Source organism: Mesoplodon mirus (genome assembly GCF_964341445.2).
Source record: "Mesoplodon mirus genome assembly, chromosome: 1".
Lineage (NCBI taxonomy): Eukaryota > Metazoa > Chordata > Mammalia > Artiodactyla > Ziphiidae > Mesoplodon > Mesoplodon mirus.
This window is the reverse complement of record NC_138976.1, coordinates 42,729,128-42,752,199: the sequence shown is the minus strand read 5'-3', so window position 1 is coordinate 42,752,199 and position 23,072 is coordinate 42,729,128. Positions and strand designations below refer to the sequence as shown.

The window sequence follows — 23,072 nt, the reverse complement described above, 5'->3', positions numbered from 1 at the left end:
GAATAAGCCAAGAGTTTCTGGGTCTTTTTAAATGACGTGTGAAAACTAGGTGTATTCAAACACGTTTATCATTTAAAGAACCCCCTTCATCTACAATCTTCATGACACACTACATTTATAAAAGCCTGAATGCAACCATAATTTATAAAAGCTTGAGTGTAATGTGTTTTTTTTGTTTTTTTTTTGTTTTGTTTTGTTTTTTTTTTGCGGTACTTGGGCCTCTCACTGTGGCCTCTCCCGTTGCAAAGCACAGGCTCCGGATGCGCAGGCTCAGCGGCCATGGCTCACGGGCCTAGCCACTCCGTATCATGTGGGATCTTCCCAGATCGGGGCACAAACCCGTGTCCCCTGCATTGGCAGGCGGACTCTCAACCACTGCGCCACCAGGGAAGCCCTGTAATGTGTATTTTTTAAAAGGGGGTGGAAGGTTCCCAGTGGTTAATCTCTGAGTCATGGAATTACAGGTGATTTTGATTTTCTTTTTATATTTTCAAAATTGTCTACAACAACAATATTTTGATAATTAAGAAAAAGACGACTTTTTGACATTTACTTAAGCCTGACTCATATACAATCATTTTTTGTTTTAAAACAAAGCTGAATATCCCTACTTATATATAATTCAGGAAATGAGCTTCCACCCAGTTAACTTGCATAATAGCATTTATGCAAACGGTCTCAACAACACCTATTTATGCAACAGACAGGAATGCAGAAAAGAAAGAAAATGAAAATGACAGTTCAATCTCCAAGAATCATCTGAAGTCTCATTTGAAGTGTTTACCATCAAGCGATCAGTCTGTGAGATTTGGTTCAAATTATCAAGACAGAGAACCTGACTGATCAGCCGCTGCCCTGGCAATGGGTGCACTTCACTGTGCCAGGCTTTTCCCTGCATCCAATGGGCAACGGCTGGTGAAAAATGAACAGGCCAGGAAGGTGCCGAAAGAAAAAGACAACAACAGCAGGACCACGTTTGGTGAGCGAGGTGGAAAAAGCTAATAAAAATGTAATAATATATATGCACAACTTCTGTTCCAGCAATTCAACTTTTAAGTTTATCCCTAAAACTCCTTTGACCATGACTCACAATGACAAATTTTCTTATAATACAGTGTAAATATTCACACATATATTTTTATATATAAGCTGACACAATGGTTTTACCAAACAATACAAACTGATATAACAGTACTCTAATATTTTAAATGTTTTTAATGTGGGTCATAACCTACTAAATTATTATTCATGGCTCATTAATGGGTCCCAAACTATAGTCAGAAAAGTACTGCAAGCTTGGAGAAACTCACAGGTGCTGTGGGAGCCCAGTAGAAGCAGCTCATTCTCTGCAATAGCCAGACCCTAGAAACAACTTACGGGCCCACAGCAGGGGTGGGTAAACTGTGGTATATCTATGCAAAGAAATAGGGCACGGCAGTGAGAATGAATAAACTAGATCTATATACCAACAGAGACCTCAAAAACAACGTTCACTGTAAAAAGCAAGTTACAGAGTGTTACAGCAACCAAACATATACAGTAAGAACTCCCCCCGCCAAAAAAATGCAGGGCTTCCCCGGTGGCGCAGTGGTTGAGAGTCCACCTGCCGATGCGGGGGACACGGGTTCGTGCCCCGGTCCGGGAGGATCCCGCATGCCGTGGAGCGGCTGGGCCCGCAAGCCATGCCGCTGAGCCTGCGCGTCCGGAGCCTGGCTCCACAATGGGAGAGGCCACAGCAGTGAGAGGCTCGGGTACCAAGAAAAAAAAAAATGCATTGCTTTAGTCGCATGTAGTAAAAGTTCAGAAATAAAAACTACAGTCATTAAAATTCACAGTAGTGGCTTTGAGCAGGAGGGAAAGAGGGAAGGAACTGACAGAGAAGACACAGGGGACCACAACTTTATGTTTTTGTTTTAAATAATTCCTGAGTTAGGAGCACAGAGGTATTAACTTACTATTCTTCTGACCTTTCTGCACATCCAGCTATTTCATAATGAAACTGTTCTAGGTCTCATGACATCACTGTAGTGCAGCTGTTGAGAAGCTCACATGATGTTTCCCACTTGCTACCCATTCTCGGTGACATCCAAAGGGGAGTCTGAGCAAGTTGGTCTCAGTACTGACGACCCTGAGACACACCTATGTCCCACATCTGGGTGGATGGCGCTCTCAGGGGAACAGTAGTGAGCAGTACATCTGCAGCTTGGCACATCTAAAAACTTCCAAAGATTCCAGTAAACATGGGTAAAGATGAAAAGTATATCTTAGGGGAAAAAAGCAATTACTCTGTAACAGTACTGCCAATTAAAAAAATATATATCTCAATTTATAATGCCCTCTACTTTTAAAATCATTTCATTGAGGGTCAAAAAAAATGAAAATAAAAACCTGAGAACACAATTTTATTTTTAAAAGTGTAATACCATGAAACATCTCATCTCCATCAGCAGTCTCTGGATTAGCTACCTGCATCATGATGATCTTGTGTGTGTGTGCGCACACTGTAAGTGCATACAATTTTTTGAAAATTCTATACTTCTGAGGCCCAACATTCAGAGATTCTGACCTAGTGTATTTTATTTATCAGTATATATATTGACTCTTTATTTTATTTCATTTATTTATTTATTTATTTTGGCCAAACCACACGGCTTGTGGGATCCTAGTTCCCCGACCAGGGATTGAACCCACGCCCCCCGCAGTGGAAGCACGGAGTCCTAAACACTGGGCTGCCAGGGAATTCCTGACCTAGTGTATTTTAAAACTCTGTATCTCGGGTAAGCTCCCAGGTGATTGTGCTGGGCAGCCAAGTGAAGAGCGACTGCTCTGAAACAACTTCTGTAACCAATAAGTTCAAAACCCCAAGGTGAGGCATAAACACCAGCCAATTTCATAGACTGATGATTCTGCACCACTGAACTTTGGCAAGCAACAGAGGCTTTGATGGGGAGCACAGCCACCTGATCAGGTGACCTCATCTTCCATCGCCCAATTCTGAGCCCTACAGAGAAAAGAGGCACCAAAGAAGCAAAGGAGACCCAGCCTTGGCCCAACTGCTCCTCCAGGAACATGACTGTTAACTCAGAGGCCAAAAATCAGGGGTTTCATATGAGTTTTGTCTCTATGATCCAAACCTGTGCTGTCTACTATTTGGCTATTTAATTTTTTCCTTTCAGTTTTATTGAGATATAATTGGCATACAGCACTGTGTAAGTTTAAGGTGTAGAGCATAATAATCTGACTTATATACATCATGAAATGATTATCAAATAAGTTTAGTGAACATCGTCTTTTATAGATATAAAATTAAAGAAACAAAAAAAATTTTCTTCCTTGTGACGAGAACTCTTTAGGATTTACCCTCTTAACGACTTTCATATATAACATACAGCAGTGTGAATTATATTTATCATGGTGTACATTACACCCCAGTACTTATTTACCTTATAACTGGAAGTTTGTACCTTTTGACCGCCTTCATCCAATTCTGCCTCCCCCCAGCTCCAGCCCCGCCTCTGGTAATCACAAATCTGATCTCTTTTTCTATTACTTTGTTTGTTTTTGAGGCCTATTTGACCTACAACACTATGTAAGTTCCTGTTACACAACACAGTGACTCAATATCTCTATACATTTCAAAATGATCACCACAGTAAGTCTAGCTACCATCTGCCATCATACAAAGATATTACAGTTATTCACCATATTCTCTATACTTCATGCCGGTGACTCGTTTATTTTGCAACTGGAAGTCTACACCTCTTCATCCCCCTTACCTATTTCTTTCCTCCCCCCATCCACCTCCCCTCTCCCCTCTGGCAACCAACCATCTGTTTGTTCTCTGTATCTATAAGTCTGTTTCTGTTTTGTTGTTTGTTCATTTGTTTTGTTTTTTAGATTCCATGTGTAAGAGAAATCATACAGTATTTGTCTTTCTCTGTCTTATTTCACTTAGCATAATACTCTCTAGGTCAATCCAAGGTTTTGCAAATGGCAAGACTTTTTTTTTTTTTTTTTTTTTTTTGGCGGTACATGGGCCTCTCACTGCTGTGGCCTCTCCCGTTGTGGAGCACAGGCTCCGGACGCATAGGCTCAGCGGCCATGGCTCACGGGCCCAGCCGCTCTGCGGCATGTGGGATCTTCCCAGACTGGGGCACGAACCCGTGTCCTCTGCATTGGCAGGTGGACTCTCAACTACTGGGCCACCAGGGAAGCCCGACTTCATTCTTTTTTACGGCTGAATAGTATTCCACTGTATGTATACACCACATCTTCATTATCCATTCATCTACTGATGGGCACTTAGGTTGCTTCCATATCTTGACTATTGTGAATAATGCTGCAATGAACACAGGGGTGCATATATCTTTTCAAATCAGTGGTTTTGTTTTCTTAGGATAAACACCCAGGAGTGGAACTGCTGGATCATATGGTAGTTCTATTTTTAATTTTTTTGAGGAACCTCCATACTGTTCTCCATAGCGGCTGCACCAATTTACATTCCCACCAACAGTGCAAGAGGGTTCCCTTTTCTCCACATCCTTGCCAACACTTGTTATTTGTTGTCTTATTGATAATAGCCATTTTGACAGGTGTGAGGTGATATTTCACTGTGGTTTTGATTTCCATTTCCCTGATGATTAGTGATGTTGAGCACCTTTTCATGTGCCTGTTGGCCATCTGTATGTCTTCCTTGAAAAAAAAAGTCTATTCGGATCCTCTGCCCATTTTTTAATCGGGTTCTTTGTTTTTCTGATGTCGAGTTGTATGAGTTCTCTGCATATTTTAGATACTAACATGTATCAGATACATAGTTTGCAAATATCTTTTCCCATTCATCTGGCAGCCTTTGGTCTTGTTGATAATTTCCTTTGCTGTGCAAAAGCTTTTTTAGTTTGAGACGGCCCCATTTGTTTAGTTTTGCTTTTGGTCTGTCTCTACTGTCCAAACCTGTGCTGCCCAATATATGGCTATCTAATTTTAAATTAGCTAAAATTAAATAAAATTCAAAATTCAGTTCCTTAGTCCCACTAGCCACATTTTAGGCATTCAACAGCTACATGGGGCCAGCTGCTACTGTACCACAGAGCAAAAAAAGGGAACATTTCCACCGTCACAGGGAATTCTGTTAGATAGTGTTGACCCGAACGAGGCATGAATTTCATTACCACACTGTCCCTGACAGGTTCGGCTGTCAAGCTTCTACCCAGCCCCCCACTTGGGGACTTTTATGCCCATGCAGAATAGCAATGCCAGCCTGAGGCAGGGATGCTGGCCAAGGTTGGAACTCCCTAGGTCACATAAGATTTGCACCCATACGTGCCAGCAAGCCAACTCCTCCCACAGCTGAGAATCCCTATTAGCCCACCAGTAGGGTCTTGAAAATTCTGGAAAAGAGCCTCATTCCAATTCAAAGCACGAGTGCTAACTTCCTAAGATTAAAAAATATAGATAACACAGAGTCATGTACTGGGGGTGACAGACCAGCCCAACTTCTCTGGGGACTTCCCAGTCAGATTGAAACAATCAGGTATTTTTCACCTCAGAATTTGGAATTCGGGACAAAGGAGAACTAGCGGGAATCCAGTAGTCTTTCGAAGCAAGGAGACAGAAAAGTGATCCCATCGCCCAGCTTTAACAACTATCAACTCAGGCCAACCTGGTTTCTTCTGTGGCCACACCCAGGCCCCCTGCATGATTTAGGTGATGGAGAGCTCTGGAGAGGCCCCTGTGGCCCAGAGAAGCGGGGTCTACACAGAGCAGAAGGAGGCCAGGGGCACAGATGGAGGCCCCTCTGGCGGCCACCCAGGGTCTAGGTCACATCCTAGGTGACAGTGACTAACTCCCTTTGGACCTCAGATCCCTCCCTGTACAATGAGCACCAACTTCATGAGGCTCCTGAGAGGAAGACAGGAGACAATTCCTGTGTAATGCTGAACGTAACCCTGGCTCGGCAGAGATCTGAAAAACACGCGCTCTGGTCGCTGGCGTGACAGCTGTTGTCGGTGCTCTTTCCACGGCTCAACTGCGCTGTTCGCGCTTGGCTCTAACAGACACCCCAGCACCTCCTTCATCTCCTCTGAAAGCCAGGACAATCTGTTTTCACGGTTTTAATTTAGAAGAAAAAAGAAGAGTCCATACCAAAATAATAATAATAATAATAATAATGCTAATAATAATATTATCACTCCAGATGCTGTGGTTTACTACCACCTTTACCCTACGCTATCACCATCACTACCACGATGACTAGGTGTGATACTACTAGCTACCGCATTTCAGGCTTCTGCTCCACGTCAGGCACTGTGATAAACCCTTCACAGATATTACACTGAATCACTGCAGCCACGCTGCAAAAGGGATTCTGTTATTTCCACTTGGCGGCTGAGAAAACAGGTCCAGAGAACTTAACTGACTTGCCTGAGATCATACAGTTAAGGAAAACAAGGATTCGAACCCAGGGCTGCCTGGCCGGGAGCCCCATGCCATTCACCGCCACCCCAAACTATGGTAAAAATCCTCCTGGAGCTAAGAAACGAGCCCCCATCCCCACCCCCAAAATGAAAAGAACTTTGTATCGCATCTCCTAAAAGCTTAAAACTCCAAATGAAAGGACTCTCACCCTTTCCCAGCGGCTATCTGACTCTCTCTCAAATGTGTACTTTACCTTCTGTACTGGGGCTCCTCGACTTTCAACGTCCACTGTTAGATGTTTACTGTGGCTACAAGAGCCTCCCTCCCCTTGGATGCTCAAACAGTTCTTGAACTTGGGGGTGGGGCGGGAGTGCTAAGATCCCGCATTATGTCCCCGTTTAAAAAGAAGCCGTAAAACTGAAGTGTTCAGAAGCGAGGTGTAACAGTCACCTGGTTTCTGGCTGGGAGACGTTCCCTCTCATTTCCTCCTATAGAGGCAGATGTTTTTAGGAAATAGTCGGTCAATCACATTTCAAAGAATTCCAAGTATGAAGTCTTACCCCCACCAAAGTTTACACTCAATAAACCAGCATTTCTATTATCTAGGGCTTACCTGTGGTGATGAAGCTTCATTGACTGTGTTACTATGAATTCGCTACAACAAATGGTTCTGGGCAGCGCAGTCTCTGAGGACTCCGCCCATACGATACGGGAAGCCCGGCTGCCTGCAACCTGTTTTACAGGACTCTGGAGCCCCTCGGCGTACCAAGGCCAAGGCGGAAGGTCCCATGAGCAGAAATTACCCTGCAATCGCTCTTGCTTCTCCCCACCCCAAACAGGCACCCACACTTTGTGCAATGCACAAAAATATCCAGAAGCGTGGAGAAGTAGGAAAAGAGAGATTAGTCATTCCCAGAATTTTGGATTTCATGAAACAGTAAAATTTCAGAGGCATTTGGGAGACTGATGAAGTTAAGAAAACAAGGACAGTTAAAAGCAATAACGAGGGCCTCCCTGGTGGCGCAGTGGTTGAGAGTCCGCCTGCCGATGCAGGGGATACGGGTTCGTGCCCCGGTCTGGGAGGATCCCATGTGCCGCGGAGCGGCTGGGCCCGTGAGCCGTGGCCGCTGGGCCTGCGCGTCCGGAGCCTGTGCTCCGCAGCGGGAGAGGCCACAACAGTGAGAGGCCCGCATACAGCAAAAAAAAAAAAAAGAAAAGCAATAACGAAACACCACATGCAGACACGAACAGCCCTTCTATCTTCCATCACTACCATTTCAAAAAAAAAAAGTTAAAAACAATATGTAGAAGGCCAGAGAATCAGAGTATCAACAAAAAACAATTCTTCCTACAGAAGAAAGAGTCAGATTTTCAGGTAATGACACACATACAGCCAGGGGTGGAGAGGCAGGCAGACAGGTACACAAAACATCCTCCTTTTTCCTCCCTCCCTGCAGATGGGGAAACCCTGCTCTGGCTGGTCCCAGACCTTAGCACATACGGTCCTTCCCACTTTGCCCTGTCCAGCCCAGGCCCAATGGGGCAAGGCTGCTGGTCTCTGCTGGGTCCCCTTTCCCAGCCCAACACTCCCCAGGTCCCATCACAGGCCTCCTTCCTAACTGGGCAGAGGGCCAGGGTGCCAGAGACCTTCTTGGCACGTCTTGCAAATCCCAGATGGAGTTTCTGCCAACTCTATCCCTTGAGAATAAACTCTGCAGCCTCCCAAAGTGTGCTTCAGGAGGTTAAGCATGTGTACACACTGTGAGAAATGCTAAGGTCCCATTCTATTCAGTTAAAGGGGATTTCAGGAGCACAAATAGCGTCACCCACACATGAGAAAAAGGGAGACCTTTCCTATAGGAAAGCACTTTATTATAAAGTTATAGGGAGCACTTTCCTATAACAGCATTAAAACTGGAACAATTCCCAAGGAAGAAATACACATTTGTGACTATGAGAAAGTACTCCGCAAATTAAAAAAAAAAAAAAAAAAGCATTTCTCACCTTTTAAACCAGTTACATAGGAAAAGTCTGAGGCCCCATCTAGAAATGATTCATTATCTGGTAACTAGTAGCACTTTACAGATTTGGCTCTTACTAACCCGTGTGCCTCTCTCTGTGAAATGCTTGATTTATTGGAAGGAGGTCATATCCTGAGATCCATTATCTTGAATGTGGACTTGCTTTTAGTAGGAAATAGTCAAATCTTGCGAGGAAATAAATAGTCATGAGTTTGATGCACTTTAGAAAGGAAGATATTAGTAACTCACACCATTATACAATTTAACAAACAGGAAAGTGGAGTCACACAGTCCCAAGAAAACCAGAAAAAGCAAGACACATAAAGCTTAGATACGCTCACTAATGGGAAGCCCCTTTTTTAATCTGTGCAGGATCTGGTATTTTTAAAATTTAAAAACCAGCACTCTTGGGTCCCCTACTTTCTCTGTTAGTATATATTAGGAGGTCTACATCTCCTCTCACTGTGAGATACTCAAGGGCACAAATGCTATTCCTCTGTGAGATACAAGCATCCGGCACAGGCCTGGCACAGAGCAGGTACTTAATGCATACTTGTAGAAAGTAAGGAAAAAAGGTAACAGGAGGATGAACGTGCTGCTAAGACAGTTCTTTTGCATTTCTCTAATTTATCAGCATTGTAAAAGTTTTCCCAACAAACCCACCCAGGGCCTAATGGTGATATGAGGAGACACCCAAAGCTTGATCAAGAGGCTCATTCTACATAACTACATTACATACACACACAGTGGCTTATCCTCCCATTGAGGAGAATTCAACAGGGTATATATGGTACTTAGAACAGAATTAAGAGGAAAACCAAGCAGGTCTTGCCTTTTCATCCTGGTATAACTTGCTGACGCTCTCCATCTGAAAGTTGTGGCTGGACTGAATTTTGTCCAGCTGTTCCCGCTGCTTTTCCAGCTCCCCCTGGAACTCGTTCTTTTTCATCTCCACGGCCCCTCGCTCCGCTGCCGCCCTGCGGACCCTGCCTTCCAGCTCCACGATGCGCGTCTGCAAGGACATTATATTTGTTATGATGATCTGCAATCATGATCATTGAACTTACTACTATGACTCCCTGAAGGCTCAGATGATGGTTACCATTTTTTAGCAGTAAAGTATTTTTATTTTTTTATTTTTTGGCCGTGCCTCGAAGCATGTGGGATCTTAGTTCCCTGACCAGGAATCGAACCCACACCCCATGCACTGGAAGCGAGAAGTCTTAACCACTGGACTGCCAGGGAAGTCCCAGCAGTATTTTTAAATTAAGTATGTACTTTTTTTAGACATAACACTATTGAACACTTAACAGACTACCATATAGTATAAATATAACTCTTTATGCACTGGGAAAACAAAAACTCACATGACTTGTTTTATTGTGCTATTGGCTTTATTGTGGCAGTCTGGAACTGAATTCGGGATATTGCCAAGGTCTGCCTGTACATAAAATGGCTTATGCTTTACCTGGCGTGAGCTGGTGCTCAAATATTTAGTTCCTTTTCCTCACTAAACAGAGCATTTAAACACTCTTTATAATACACAATCTCTGAAAACAGATTCAATTCTCTGGACACCAAGACCCCATCTACCCAGAGAACAGGGGTCCAGTGGAAGCTCAGACAAAAGCACTACAACCGTGGGGAGGTAAGCATGAGAGGAGGACAAAACACCCCTATGGGATGAATTTCCATGGCTAAGAACTCAAGCTCTGCCATCAGAAAGACTGGGTTGGCATCCTGGCTCCCCTTGTCCTTACCCTCTCCGAGCCTTAGTTTGCCCACCTGTGAAATGGGGAACATAAAATCCCAACCTGAGAGAGTCTGTGTACAAAAGAAGGCAATGTATGCAATATATCCTTAAAGAAAAATTATTCTGACGCTTGCTAAAATGATAAGGGAAACTTCGTTCAAGGCTACTGCAACAGGGGTCGTGACTATTGCAGCCAGGAGAGAAATTGTTCTCGACGCTGAGCACAGCAAGGACAGCAGAGGATTTATAGCCAACGAACAGAGTGAGGGGGTCAGTGGGTGGAAAAGCACTAAAAGGGTGGGGAGATTCTTGCTAAACTGGCCTAACAGGAGTATTGCTAAAGGCTAGCCCAGGGCTAGACATCAAAGATAAGGGATGGGGACTTTGCTCAGGTACCAGGGGTGGAGGGATGAGTTAGCGGGATTCTTTGCTAAGCCTGCGCTGGGCAGGCCAAAAACAGGATGGGGGACCAAGATGGAGGCCTAGTCACGAAGGGGGCTCCTCAGAAGTTGACTAAACTGCGGTCAATGAGAGTCTCTGTCACTGCTCAGCACTGCCTGACCCACGATGGGCAGCAATGAATGGGAAAGATAAAGTTATTGTTATCAGTAAATGATGCTGATAAAGACTGGTACCTCTAAAAACATATTTCTCATGCCCGTTCTCCACGTGCGTTACCAACACCACTCTTAGATTCTGACTGTGGACTGGAGGACCAGAACGGGCTGTGGGCAGGGTACTTAACGTAAGTTGTCTTCCCAGAACCAGCCCAAAAGGCTTGACTGAAAATTGTTAAGTCACAGGAAAAGCAGAGAGGCATGTCCTGGCAGCAATCCTAAGAAGTCACAAGGGGGTCCTCTCCCACCCAAGAGCAGAGCTGGCGTGGAGTCAGGCCCGGGGGCTGGGTGAGGGGACATGCAGGGCCCCCCAGCGAGCATTACAGCATGCAACACCTTAGGTGGTGATAAACAGCAAACCCCTGGGACCCCACCGCCCAGCAGCTTTAAATACTCTATGGCATCCACACAAACAGAACACCTGGAGATCCACGCTCCGGGAGCTCGCAATCCAGTAGTTGAAGCCCAGGACAATGATACAGGCCACCAGGGCAGCCAGCACGAGGGGCGGCGACTTCATGCTCCGACGCCCGTTTCCCAATCCCATCATCTCACAGACCAGGCTGAGAATCTGCCAAATTAAAACAAATACACAGGCCTCAGTACCAGTATTACCATGCCCCAGGCATGCCACACCCGTCATCACAACCAACACGAAGGTGTCCTGCCCCGAAACACGGGCTGGCGGCATCTTCTCCTTGAAATGCAAAGCTGTCGGTGGAGAAGACCGTGTAAGTAGCCCACCCAGAGCCAGTGGTGTGTGCCCTGGGCAGTGCGGCCAGACCCCTGGGACAGGCTTGTGGGAGCAAGCACCGTCCTAGAAACCCATCACACACGGGCTCAACACCTCGGGCAGGTAACAATTTCTCTTACGCTTCAGTCTTCTCATCTATAATTATAGTTCCTACCTCCCAGTAAAATCTGAGAAATCATCATTTCTTTAAGCAGCAATAGCAAATATTAGTGCTTCTGCATCACACTAGAAAGACTCCATTTCTCATTATTCCCCAAAGCCTTTTTGATCTGATTCCTAACCAGGGAGGGTTTCTTACCCTGTGACAGAATTGCCAAAGATACCCAGTTAAAGTGTTTCCTGAGCAAAGCCGGAAAGCCTTCTAGAGGTGTGTGAAGCCAGGACCGGAGGTGCCCCGCCTGCAGCAGAAACAGGCATTTATGCTCTGCTTCCTTTGAACACTGTTCTCTCTCCCTTTGAAGCCGTATCTGTGCAGCACAGCTGAGTTAGGAGACTTCAAGGGCTGCAGGGAGCATGGATCTTCTTAAAAGGAACACAAATACAGCTGAGAAGACAGGAGCTATGTTTCACTCACGGGCTTCAACCCCAAGCCAGGTCTGGCTGGATCCTGGTCCTGGTCAGCAAGGACAAGGGAAACTGACTTTTCCAAATGGCTTTCGCTGAGCCAGATCAAAGGACCTCATCAGAGGGAGGGCAGCACACACAATAAACAGCCTCCCTCAGAACAGATATGCTTTTATGCCAGGTGTGGCCAGCAACGGAGGAAGAGGAAAAGGAGGTGAGGGAGGAGGGGGAAGGGAGATGACCAGGGACTCAGCTTTGAGGTGAAGTTCCTGCAGGTGAGAACACAGAAGAGCTGACAAAGCTGGCTCTCCCCCGTGGTACCTGTAGCTAAGTGTGTCCCTGGGAGACATCCTCTCTCTCTGAATGAGCAATCTAGTTGAATCACCTAAAACAAAGCACCCCCAGAATTCCCATGAATTGAGGGCTGAGTCCAGCCTCCACTGGCTGATGGCTTATTCACCAGCTTCTGGTCTCTTGGGACAAAAGAGGGAAAAAAGTTTTAAATTCAACTGACAGTTGATATCAGCAAACATTGTACATACTAACAGAGACTAATGCTCAGAAATACTAAAGTTCCAGAAAATTTTATAGATCTGCTAAAAATGTCTCCACTGCCTCATCCTGTTTGATTTTGATCACAGTTTTTTGTTTGTTTTTTTTTTTTTACTCATTAAGTTTTTAAAATATAAGAAGACAAATACAATTGGGGAGAAAAATCATACAAAGTGTAAAATTAAAAGTCCTCCTCTTCCCACTCCACTGGCTGTATCCTTCTATTCCAGCTGCTCTTAACCCTCAGAGAGCATCAGAATCGCCTGGGACGCTTCTTAAATTACCAACAACTGGGCCCACTCCTCCTTTCTCTGTAGAATTTTTTGCCCAGAATTTTTGGTTGTTGGTGGTGTTTTTAAAATAACCTAATCTTATCACTCTTTTCTTTTATTGCTTCTAGATTTTGCTTATGTTTAGAAAGACATTTCCTACTTTAAGTTTATATATACATTTACCCATATCTCCTCTCAACATATCTATGTTTTCATATTTATATGTAAATGTTTCATCCACTTGGAATTCCTTTTTGATGTAAGGAGTAAAGAAATACAAAGAAAACAACTCTTTTTTTTTTTTTTTTTTGTAATGGCTGGCCAGTTCCTTGGGCATCTTTTATGGAATAAACTATTTTTACTTAGTTCTTTGAAAGGCCATCTTTGTCATATGCTTAATTCCCTAAAAATAAACTTTTAGATGGGACACTCACTTGACCTTTTGTTACTCCTGCAGATGTAAGTCAGGGTGGGTATACTATAACTCTGAAAACAATATAACTCAACTCTCACTTCAAGGAAGTGTACAGATGATCATTTAACATTCTCCTTCCTTTAGCCAGTCAGTAAAAAATTTAATGAGCAACTACTAGGAGACAGGTGCTGTGCTAGCACCAGGAAGCTCAGGGCAGTGTTAAGAGAACAAACTCTGGAACCTGATGGCCAGACTCGGATCCTGGTTCCACCTCTTCGGAGTCACAGGACCCATCTGTGCCTCATCGTCTTCCTCAGAGGGTTAAATGAGTAACAGATGAGTAAAGATATGAGAATTGCTTAGAACCACAACTGGCACATAGTGTCAACTGCTCGATAAATGCTGACTATCATTATTAGAGATGGAAAGATGAATAACAAATCATTTCCAGATCTGGTCTTTTTCTTGTTTTATAAGAAACCAGCCATCTGCATTCTTCCCTTGACTCTGCTATCAACTGAAGCAGCAGTAACTGCCATCTCCTGGGACTGACTCCGGATGCCGCTGCAGCAGTAGACATCCCAGACCAGGACCACATTATGTAAAAGAGAGATTCCAGGAAGTTGAGTACAGTCTCAGAAGCCCGTCACTGTGACCCAGCACTTGGCCAGCCGGACGGTGTGCAGCAACCCAGAGGGACGGTTAGGAGAGCCCTGGACTTCCCAATGGACACAGGGCTGCCCAAGTAAGATGACCATGAGGAAGGGAGGGCCAACAGTGAGCCTTTGGGCCTGCAACATGCCTCACCATGGACTTCCAGGACTGCAGGAACCCTGCTGCTGAAGACAAAGGGACAAACACAGGTGGTAAATGACAAAGCCTGATGAAGACTGAGGGCAGGAACTCAGAGCCAGAGTTTACAGCTGTCAAACATTTCAAACGCCTTCCTCTCTCCTCCACCTTAGAATTTATGTAGACTGGAGGGTGATGGAAGTGGGTGGGAGACAGACTGTGTCAGACAGATTAATAGTTATAATTTAGGCTTCAGAATGTGTTTTGTCTCATATTTGATTACAGTTACCTGACATACTGAAAAAGATTAACCTAAATCAGCCGAACTCTGTGAAATTCCAGGTTTCCCTGGAATGAAAGAAAGTGGTGTGTGTCTGCACTAAAAGTTTCTTGGTAAGTTGGAAGAGTCATAAAAAAAAAAAACCCTGCAGATTCTTTCTACTGGCTTAATTTAAAAAATTCAATCTACTGGTTAAAATTATTGTTTGCTTGTAAGACAAAAATTTTTATAAGCCAACAGAGACCTCTAAATCCTTTTTCAGAAAAAGAAAAAGTATAAGAAAATGGGCAACTGGCCAAATGCATGACCCCCTTGAACCTCCTAGTTAAATAATTTTTTCATTTCCTCATTTTCACAGAGGTTTTTAATCATATAGGCAAATATATGGGAGCAATCAAATCGGATTGGCTTGTTTGACCAATGTCATCACTGCAGAAACAACACAGCGTCTCCAAACAGCAGGGGAGCCGCACCTTTATTACTTTTCAGAAGAAATGGCTTCACCAGGATGGCAGAGGGCCAGAGCCGGAGGTGCCCTGCACGGAGTTCAGAAGTCACCACAGTGAAGCAAACAGACTGGAGGACGCCCCACTCAGCATTCTTTTGGAGGGTTTAGAGATATTCTACTCTGACCCAAGAATGTCTCCAAGGCAGGGGTTAGCATACCAAGGCCCACAGGCCATTGGTGGCCCATTCTGTAAATAAGGGTTTGCTGAACACAGCCATGCCCAGCCCTTGAAGTACTGCCCACAGCTGCTTTCTAGCTACAAGGCAGAGTTGAAAAGTTGAGATGGGGATCTTCTCATAGGGTTATTATCTTTCCCTTCTGGAAACTTTGCCAACTCCTGCTCTAAACCATTAGGGTTAAATGACAAGTCCATTGTATTCTCCTTAAATTGCTTTAAAAACTTACTAGGGGCTTCCCTGGTGGCGCAGTCGTTGAGAATCTGCCTGCTAATGCAGGGGACACGGGTTCGAGCCCTGGTCTGGGAGGATCCCACATGCCGCGGAGCAACTGGGCCCGTGAGCCACAACTACTGAGCCTGCGCGCCTGGAGCCTGTGCTCTGCAACAAGAGAGGCCGTGATAGTGAGAGGCCTGCGCACCGCGATGAAGAGTGGCCCCCGCTCGCCGCAACTAGAGAAAGCCCTCGCACAGAAACGAAGACCCAACACAGCAAAAATAAATAAATAAATTACTAAACTCCTACACCCAACATCTTCTAAAAAAAAAAAAAAAAACTTACTAGGAAGTGCACAGATTCTCCTCCTCTCACTTTCCCAACCTCCAATTTTTCCCCAATTCTAGAAGCTAACAGTTTAGAAAGAAAAACCTTTAATAGCATGGTAAATGTAGTTAATAATACTGTATTGCATATCTGAAAGCTGCTAAGAGAGTAGATCTTAAAAGTTCTCATCACAAGAAAAAAAAATTCGTAACTATGTGGTTACAGATGTTAACTAGACTCATCGTGGTGAGCATTTCACAATATATACAAATACTGAATCATTTTATTGTAGGCCTGAAACTAATGCTATGTCAATTATCCTCAATAAAATGTTTTAAAAAGAACAACTAAAAATTAATGTGCATGTTTAGTGCTATGCAGTGAAAATACCAAAAACTGAAGTGAATGAGTGAAAATGAATGAGGAGAACCAAATTCCGCTGTGCTTCTTCCAGCACTTGATTTTCTGAAGAAGGGCCACCTTCCCTACAGACGCCAAGACTATGCGTTGGCAGGCGTTCCCAAATTCCTCCTAGTCTAGTTCAGGAGTTGGCAAACTTCAGCCTAAGGGCCGAATCCTGCCAGCCACCTGTTTCTGTACACTGCCTGAAAGCTCAGATTTTAAGTTTTTTAAGTGAAAAAATCAGAATAATATTTCATGACATGAAAAGTACTGAAATATATGAAATTAAAACTTCAGTGCCCCTAAATGAAGTTTTATTGGGATACAACGATGCCCATTCATTTACATATTGTCTATCGCTGTCAGGCTACAAGAAGTGAGTAGCTGTGACACAGCCCACAGGGCCTGCAGAACCTAAAATACCATCTGGCCCTTTACAGAAAAGGTTTGCTGTACCTTTAGACACCTGCTGTAGTTCAGTGGTTCTCAAAGTGTGTTCCCTGGACCAGCAGCATCAGCATCATGTTGGAATGTTAGAAATTTAAATGTTCTGGCCCACCCCAGACCTACCAAGTCAGCAACTTGGGGTCTGTGTTTAAAAGCCCTCCACGTGATGCTGATGCAGGTCAAGGTTGAGAACCACTGTCCTCTCCAGAGCTCACTGGACAAGTCTGACAAGTGAATCTTGTTCTGGCTGCACTCATTTATTTTCAAAACGCGGAAAGACATGTTGGAGGGGGGGTGTTGTTTATCTTTGGAGAAATACTTGTACTTCCCTACTGTTTAAAGGTTGAGTTTGAGTTTTTTCCTCCCAGCTCTTTCATGGCCTTTGGCCTTCCATTTTATTCTACTATTTTATCACACCTCCCATCTGCAGTTGCAAACACTGTCCCTAAACCTATCTACTACTGTGTGCCCTAGAGAAATAAGGTTTCTTTTTACCTCCCTAAGAGGTAAAGAGTAACCCCAAATGGACTCCATTTAAAGTAACTTCTCCATCGAGGGTCTTTTCTCCCTTTGGCCATCTCAAAGTCACTGTTCACCTGTGGATAAAGGTACCTCTTTTTTTTTTTTTTTTTTTTTGCGGTACACAGGCCTCTCACTGTCGTGGCCTCTCCCGTTGCGGAGCACAGGCTCCAGACGCGCAGGCTCAGCAGCCATGGCTCACGGGCCCAGCCACTCTGCGGCATGTGGGATCCTCCCAGACCGGGGCACTAACCCTTGTCCCCTGCATCGGCAGGCGGACTCTCAACCACTGCGCCACCAGGGAAGCCCCAAGGTACCTCTTCTTTAATCAGAATGAAGTGATCACTAATTCCAGAGCAACATGGCTTCTACAGGACCTCCCTCACTGATACAGAAAACACAGAGGAAAGATAAGGAATCGTCTATCTGCTACACAAATATAAATGACAGAGAGCATTTTGATGGGCTAGACCCTCCAGTTCTGACAGCACTGAAATCAGAGAAATGGTTTAAAAAAAATTTCTAAATCAATCATTAGTATATTAAAATTCTGTCCAAGAATTCACCAAGGCAATACTTTAAAAACTGGTAATAGCGAATGAGCCATCTTGAAGTTCCAGCCCAACTGGGCCTCAAAAGACTGCAGCCCAGTCAACCCACAGAATCAGAAGCAATAATAAAATGATGGTTTTAAGCTTGGAGATGATTTGTTATGGAGCAACGGATGATCAAAATACAAACTGTTACATGAAAAAAGTTACAAAATAGTAATTATCATATCCTACTTTTGTTGAAAAAAATTTTAAACTACACTCAATAAATCAATATATTTTTCCACCATAGAAAATGTATAGCGAACGTTTATAAGGAAGGATATATACAAGTTGTAGTAAGGGAGCAGAATGAAGAGGAATGAAGCTTTCATTTTTTTGCTTTATACCATTTTTTTTCTTTTGCTTTATACCATTTTTTTTCCATCAATGAGCGTATCTTTAATACAAAAGCCAAACAGTAACAATAAAAAACTGAGATGTTAGGAAGATGTATAATGGTAACATTAGCAAGTTTTGAAGCTGTATTTGTAGCATTCCCAGATTAAATCACAGGATTTTACAGCTTCTTCTAAAACAAAACAATGACAACATACATATGTATTATGAAGTAGAGAAATACACTGAACTCATTCAAATACATTCCAAGGCTCCCTTCTGTGCTGGAACCCACCACCAGGGACACTAAGAAGACCCAGGTCCCTGTCTTGAGCCTGGGCAGGTAACTGAGAGGAGACGCAGGGCAGCGTGAGGACCCATTTCTGACTTGGTGACGGGGCAGTTCCTCTTCTCCTCCCAACCTCCTGGGCTCATCTGTAAAGGGATAACCTTGGGGTCCGTCTTCTAAGGCTGGTGTGAAAATTAAATGAGAGCATTTACTTGCCACCAAGTAAATACTTCACTGAAAGGAACTGCTGTGGTATTGAGAGTGTGGCTTAAGTGAGAGAACCAACTGTCTACCAGCAGGGTGCATGCAGCCCAGAAGGTATAAAAGATGCTCCACCTGGCTGGGGAAAAAAATCCTAGAAGTTACATTTATTTTTTATCCAAAGAGTAGAATAGCAACTATGTTTTAGTAATATAAATATTACATAAAACAAGTTAAATATATTATGTACATACTACTTATTTTACACTATGTTACACCGTACTAAGTATACTACCATGAAATACTAACAGTGCTAATAAAAGCAGGAACTGACTGCATCCTCGCAAAGACCCTCTGTCGAGGGTCACCTGTCACTAGCCCTCTGAGATGCCTGAAGCACTCCTTTGACTTGGACAAGCACACAATGAGGTAGATGGACAAATTATAACTAAGCTAAACCCCACAGAGGATATGAATAGCTTTAAGATTCCTACAAGAAGCACAAATTAAAGCTACACTAGGGCCTCCCTGGTGGCGCAGTGGTTGAGAGTCCGCCTGCCGAGGCAGGGGATACGGGTTCGTGCCCCGGTCTGGGAGGATCCCACATGCCGCGGAGCGGCTGGGCCCGTGAGCCATGGCCGCTGGGCCTGCGCATCCGGAGCCTGTGCTGCACAACGGGAGAGGCCACAACAGTGAGAGGCCCGCGTACCGCAAAAAAAAAAAAAAAAAAAAAAAAAAAAAAGCTACACTAATAAACGCAAGCAGAGGTGAACACAAACCCAAGGCTGGGAACACACTCTCCGCCCTGAGTCAGCTTCACCTGAGCCACATCACAAAGTAAAAACAATGATGACGTACTCAGATCTGACAAGACCCAGGCCAAAAATACTCAAAATTCAAGGAGTATACGAAAAATGGTTTGGGCTTCCCTGGTGGTGCAGTGGTTGGGAGTCCGCCTGCCGATGCGGGGGACGCGGGTTTGTGCCCCCGTCCGGGAAGATCCCAATTTAAAAAAAAAAGAAAAAAAAGAAAAAGGGTTTTACCTCCACTGTGATTAACAGTGAATCCATCCCTAAGTGTACACTGAATCTTGAGATACAAGAAAACAATGACAGCACATGTATATAATTTATAATTAACAAACACACATACGAGGAGTGCTAAAAATTGGTCTGAATTGAGATATAATTGACATATTACACTGTATTCGTTTTAGGTGTTAAAATTTTTTTACTAACAGGAATGAGCAAAAAGCTTGGAAACCACAGCAAACTACAATATATATCACTATAATCATATTATATAGTATTTTTACATATATATTCTTCCTGTCAGGCACTAATTAATCTTCAAAACCTTAGTGAGAGGAAGCTCTATTAATGCAGCCTTGAAGGAAAATAAGATCAAAATGTTGTAAAAATCTGAGAAGGTATACATTTTTTTTCCTGAAAATGGGGGAAATTTCTTTGTGAAGCAAAGTAGGCTCTCTGGGAATTTTGGAAATAATCCTTAAACTTCAAGCCAAGTCTCTCTTTCAATGTAATTTCATCAGTAACTTGAAAAAGTCTAGAAAAGAAAATAACCACAATCTAGGACCATCTTGGGGGAGCAAGTGAAATCACATTCACACTTTGTTAAGGTGAACGCCAAGAGCATATCAAGACCATTCCTTTTACTCCTGTGAATTTTTAGAAAATAATTTTAACCAAGTTTTTTTTTTTTTAATAGTGTTTATTTTTACTTGTTGACAGTTTGCTTTATTTATTTATTTATTTTTGGCTGTGTTGGGTCTTCGTTTCTGTGCGAGGGCTTTCTCTAGTTGTGGCGAGAGGGGGCCACTCTTCACCGCGGTGCGCGGGCCTCTCACTATCGCGACCTCTCCTGTTGCGGAGCACAGGCTCCAGACGCGCAGGCTCAGTAATTTTGGCTCACGGGCCCAGCCGCTCCGCGGCATGTGGGATCTTCCCAGACCGGGGCACGAACCCGTGTCCCCTGCATCGGCAGGCAGACTCTCAACCACTGCGCCACCAGGGAAGCCCCCAAGTTTTTTTTTTTTAACCAAAAAAAAAAAAGTGCTTTTTTTTTTCTTATCCCAATTACAGATGTTATTTCCCATGTCCCAGGTCATTAAAAAAGAAATTAATCTTTTCCTAAGGCACCTTATTTTCTTCTAAAGAAAAATAAAAACATCAATAATACAACTGAATTAAAGCCCCAGGCACAGGGCCTCTCATCCCTGTCCCTGCTTCCCCCTCTCCCGGCCACCCCAAGCCTGTTCAGAAGTAGGGCTGGTCTTCAGGGACCACACTACCTTCAAGCTCCCTTTCACTAAACTGCCCGTGATGGGATCCTGTTCCCCACGCAGCACAGCTGGCTTGAAGCGACAGCCACCTTCTAACTCTTCCCGGCAGAGGCAGTTTCCCCAGGCTCTGCCTGGCTATCCTTTGTGCTTCAGATGCAGAAAGCCAGCTTGCAACATTTACAGGATCTTCAGCACAGTCAGCAATTCCCTCCCTGCTGGGGGAAGGTCGCCACATAAATGGACCGAAGGCAGCCCTGGGCCTAACATGGTCAACCATCCTCACTGCTGTTTCAGCCGCACCCCTCAAAAAACAACTATATAAATGCAAAAATCTTTTCATTCCCCCATCAATAACTGGACCTAGGGCCAGCAATTAGAAAGCAGATGGTATCCTTAGCTCCTAATGGCAACGTCCCCAAAATCTGACACCCCCCCCCAGCATTCCTTCCTCTCATCGTTGGTCTTTCATTTTTGAGAAAAACCAAAAAAAAAAAAAAAAAAAAGTGGTATCTTCACAGGAGAACAAAATACGTCTTGAAGAGTTAACCTGTTTTCTTTAAACATCCTATGAACTCAATGTTTTCACCACTGACCCCTTAAAAATTGAATTCTGACCTAAGAACAGCAAGCCTTAGCAAGTTACTGGTTTCTATTTACAAATAAAGGTAAAACTATTCTTCACGATAGCATGAGCTTGGCTTAATCTTCTCTAACACAAGTAGAAGGAGCTAGGGATGCCCTAGGAGACCCACAAGGACCAACAAGAGATTCCACTTCTCATGTCTCACGTTACAAAAAATTCAGAAATATTAAAACTGCCAAATTTGAGTCAATCTCATGGCCATGAATCAAACAGAGTCACTCTAGAGCTGTTAAACATTTAAGCAGGCTACTGGACATCTTACTCTGCTCCTAGCAATGCCCCTCAATATTTGCATAATTTAGGGCAACTGGGCCTTGAAGACCACAAACCAGACAAAAGAAATCTCAAAACCGTGAAAGCCACACGAGTCTGGTTTTGCAAATTTGTAAATGGGATATCTTAAGCACCACCATTACTTGCCGAATACAATGACTCTTAAATTCCGCTAAAAAGAACACTCATCAAAATAGGCATTTTGCCTGTTTTGTTTTACAAAAAAACAATCATTAAAAATACTACATAGGGTGTGACATATAAAGAGTATGGAAACCCAGGAGACTATTTTTACAGCAGAGCAAAAGTTCTGTGGATCCTCCACGCCACCAAAGATGGGAAATACAGGTACAGGAGGGAACCCGGAGCATCCCTGAGACGGGCTACAGAGGAGCTGTGGCGGCTCGCAGACCGAGAACCCGGCGTCAAGCTCCCGGTCACCTGCCAGGACGCGACCGCTGCCAACTTGGGCACCGCGGCGGCCCGAGAGCGCGCGGGGCTGAGGAGAAAGAGATGAGCGGCGCGGCCAGCCCGCCCTCCCCGCGTGCCAATCACGCCCGCACGGCTGGCACTAGCGCGACTTTGGAGAATGCTCGCTTTTGACTTTGGATGCCGACGCGCGTGACACAGCTAAGAACAAAAAGAAAGGCCCCGCATCGCCCCAGACCGGCCTCCGCAGGGGAGCCCAGCCCGGGAGACGGAACCCGGCGGGTCAGGGCGGCCCCAGGAAGGAGGCTCCGGCGCGGGGAGGTGCGGGGCCGGCCCCGAGCCGACTCCGATAAAAGGCTGAGGCCCGGGCGCAAACCGGGGGGTGTTTCCGGGACCCGGCGCGGGGTCCCTGGGCGCGGGCCCGGGGCCGAGGAGGGACAAGGAGAAGTAAGGCGGCCAGAGCGGCCGGAGGGCGCGCCGAGCACGCGCGCCGCCCACTCACCTCCTGCAGCGGCTCCGGTGGCCGCTCGGTGCTGCGAGGCCCGGCTCCCAAGCCGCCCGGGCCGTTCTCCCACCGCCGCCGGCCTCGCGCTCCCACCGGCTCCGCGCCCCGCGCAGCCTCCAACGCCGCCGCGTCTGCGGCCTCAGCAGCGGCGAGTCCCCGCCCCCGGGCAGCGCCAGCGGCGCGGTGAGGAGGCGGCCTCGCGAGCGCGAGGAGGCGAGGCCGTGGCCGCGCCCGGACACCCGGCCCCACGGTGCGCGCGCCCTGGCCCGCGGCCGCCCTGTGGCTGGATCCGGGAAGCCCCCGTCGCGCCCCCTCCCCGCCGCCAGCAGCCCCTCCCCTCCCCACTGCGGCTCCCGGCGCGCCTTCTGGTCGCGGCTCAGAGAGCAGAGCAGAGCGGTCCAGAGGCTTTCGGAGGAGGCGCGTAAGGTGGGAAGCGGCGGCGGAGCGAAGGGGCCCGGGGAGACACGGGACA

The 23,072-nt window shown here is 45.3% G+C and overlaps 1 protein-coding gene across 2 annotated transcripts in view; it reads right to left on the bottom strand.

Moving 5' to 3' along the window:
- The window catches only part of GOLM1 (golgi membrane protein 1), a 63,690-nt gene extending 40,908 nt beyond the window's left edge, over positions 1–22,782 (bottom strand). The window contains exons 1-3 of one of the 2 annotated variants that reach the window (XM_082609237.1): positions 22,598–22,782; positions 11,227–11,376; positions 9,268–9,447 (exon numbers count right to left, since the gene is read on the bottom strand). In XM_082609237.1, coding sequence (XP_082465363.1) covers positions 9,268–9,447; positions 11,227–11,355 — 309 coding nt within the window. In that variant the 5' untranslated portion in view covers positions 11,356–11,376; positions 22,598–22,782. The remainder of the gene's footprint in view (positions 1–9,267; positions 9,448–11,226; positions 11,377–22,597) is intronic. The other variant, XM_082609238.1, reaches the window with a different exon arrangement.
- Positions 22,783–23,072: the final 290 nt, after the last annotated feature.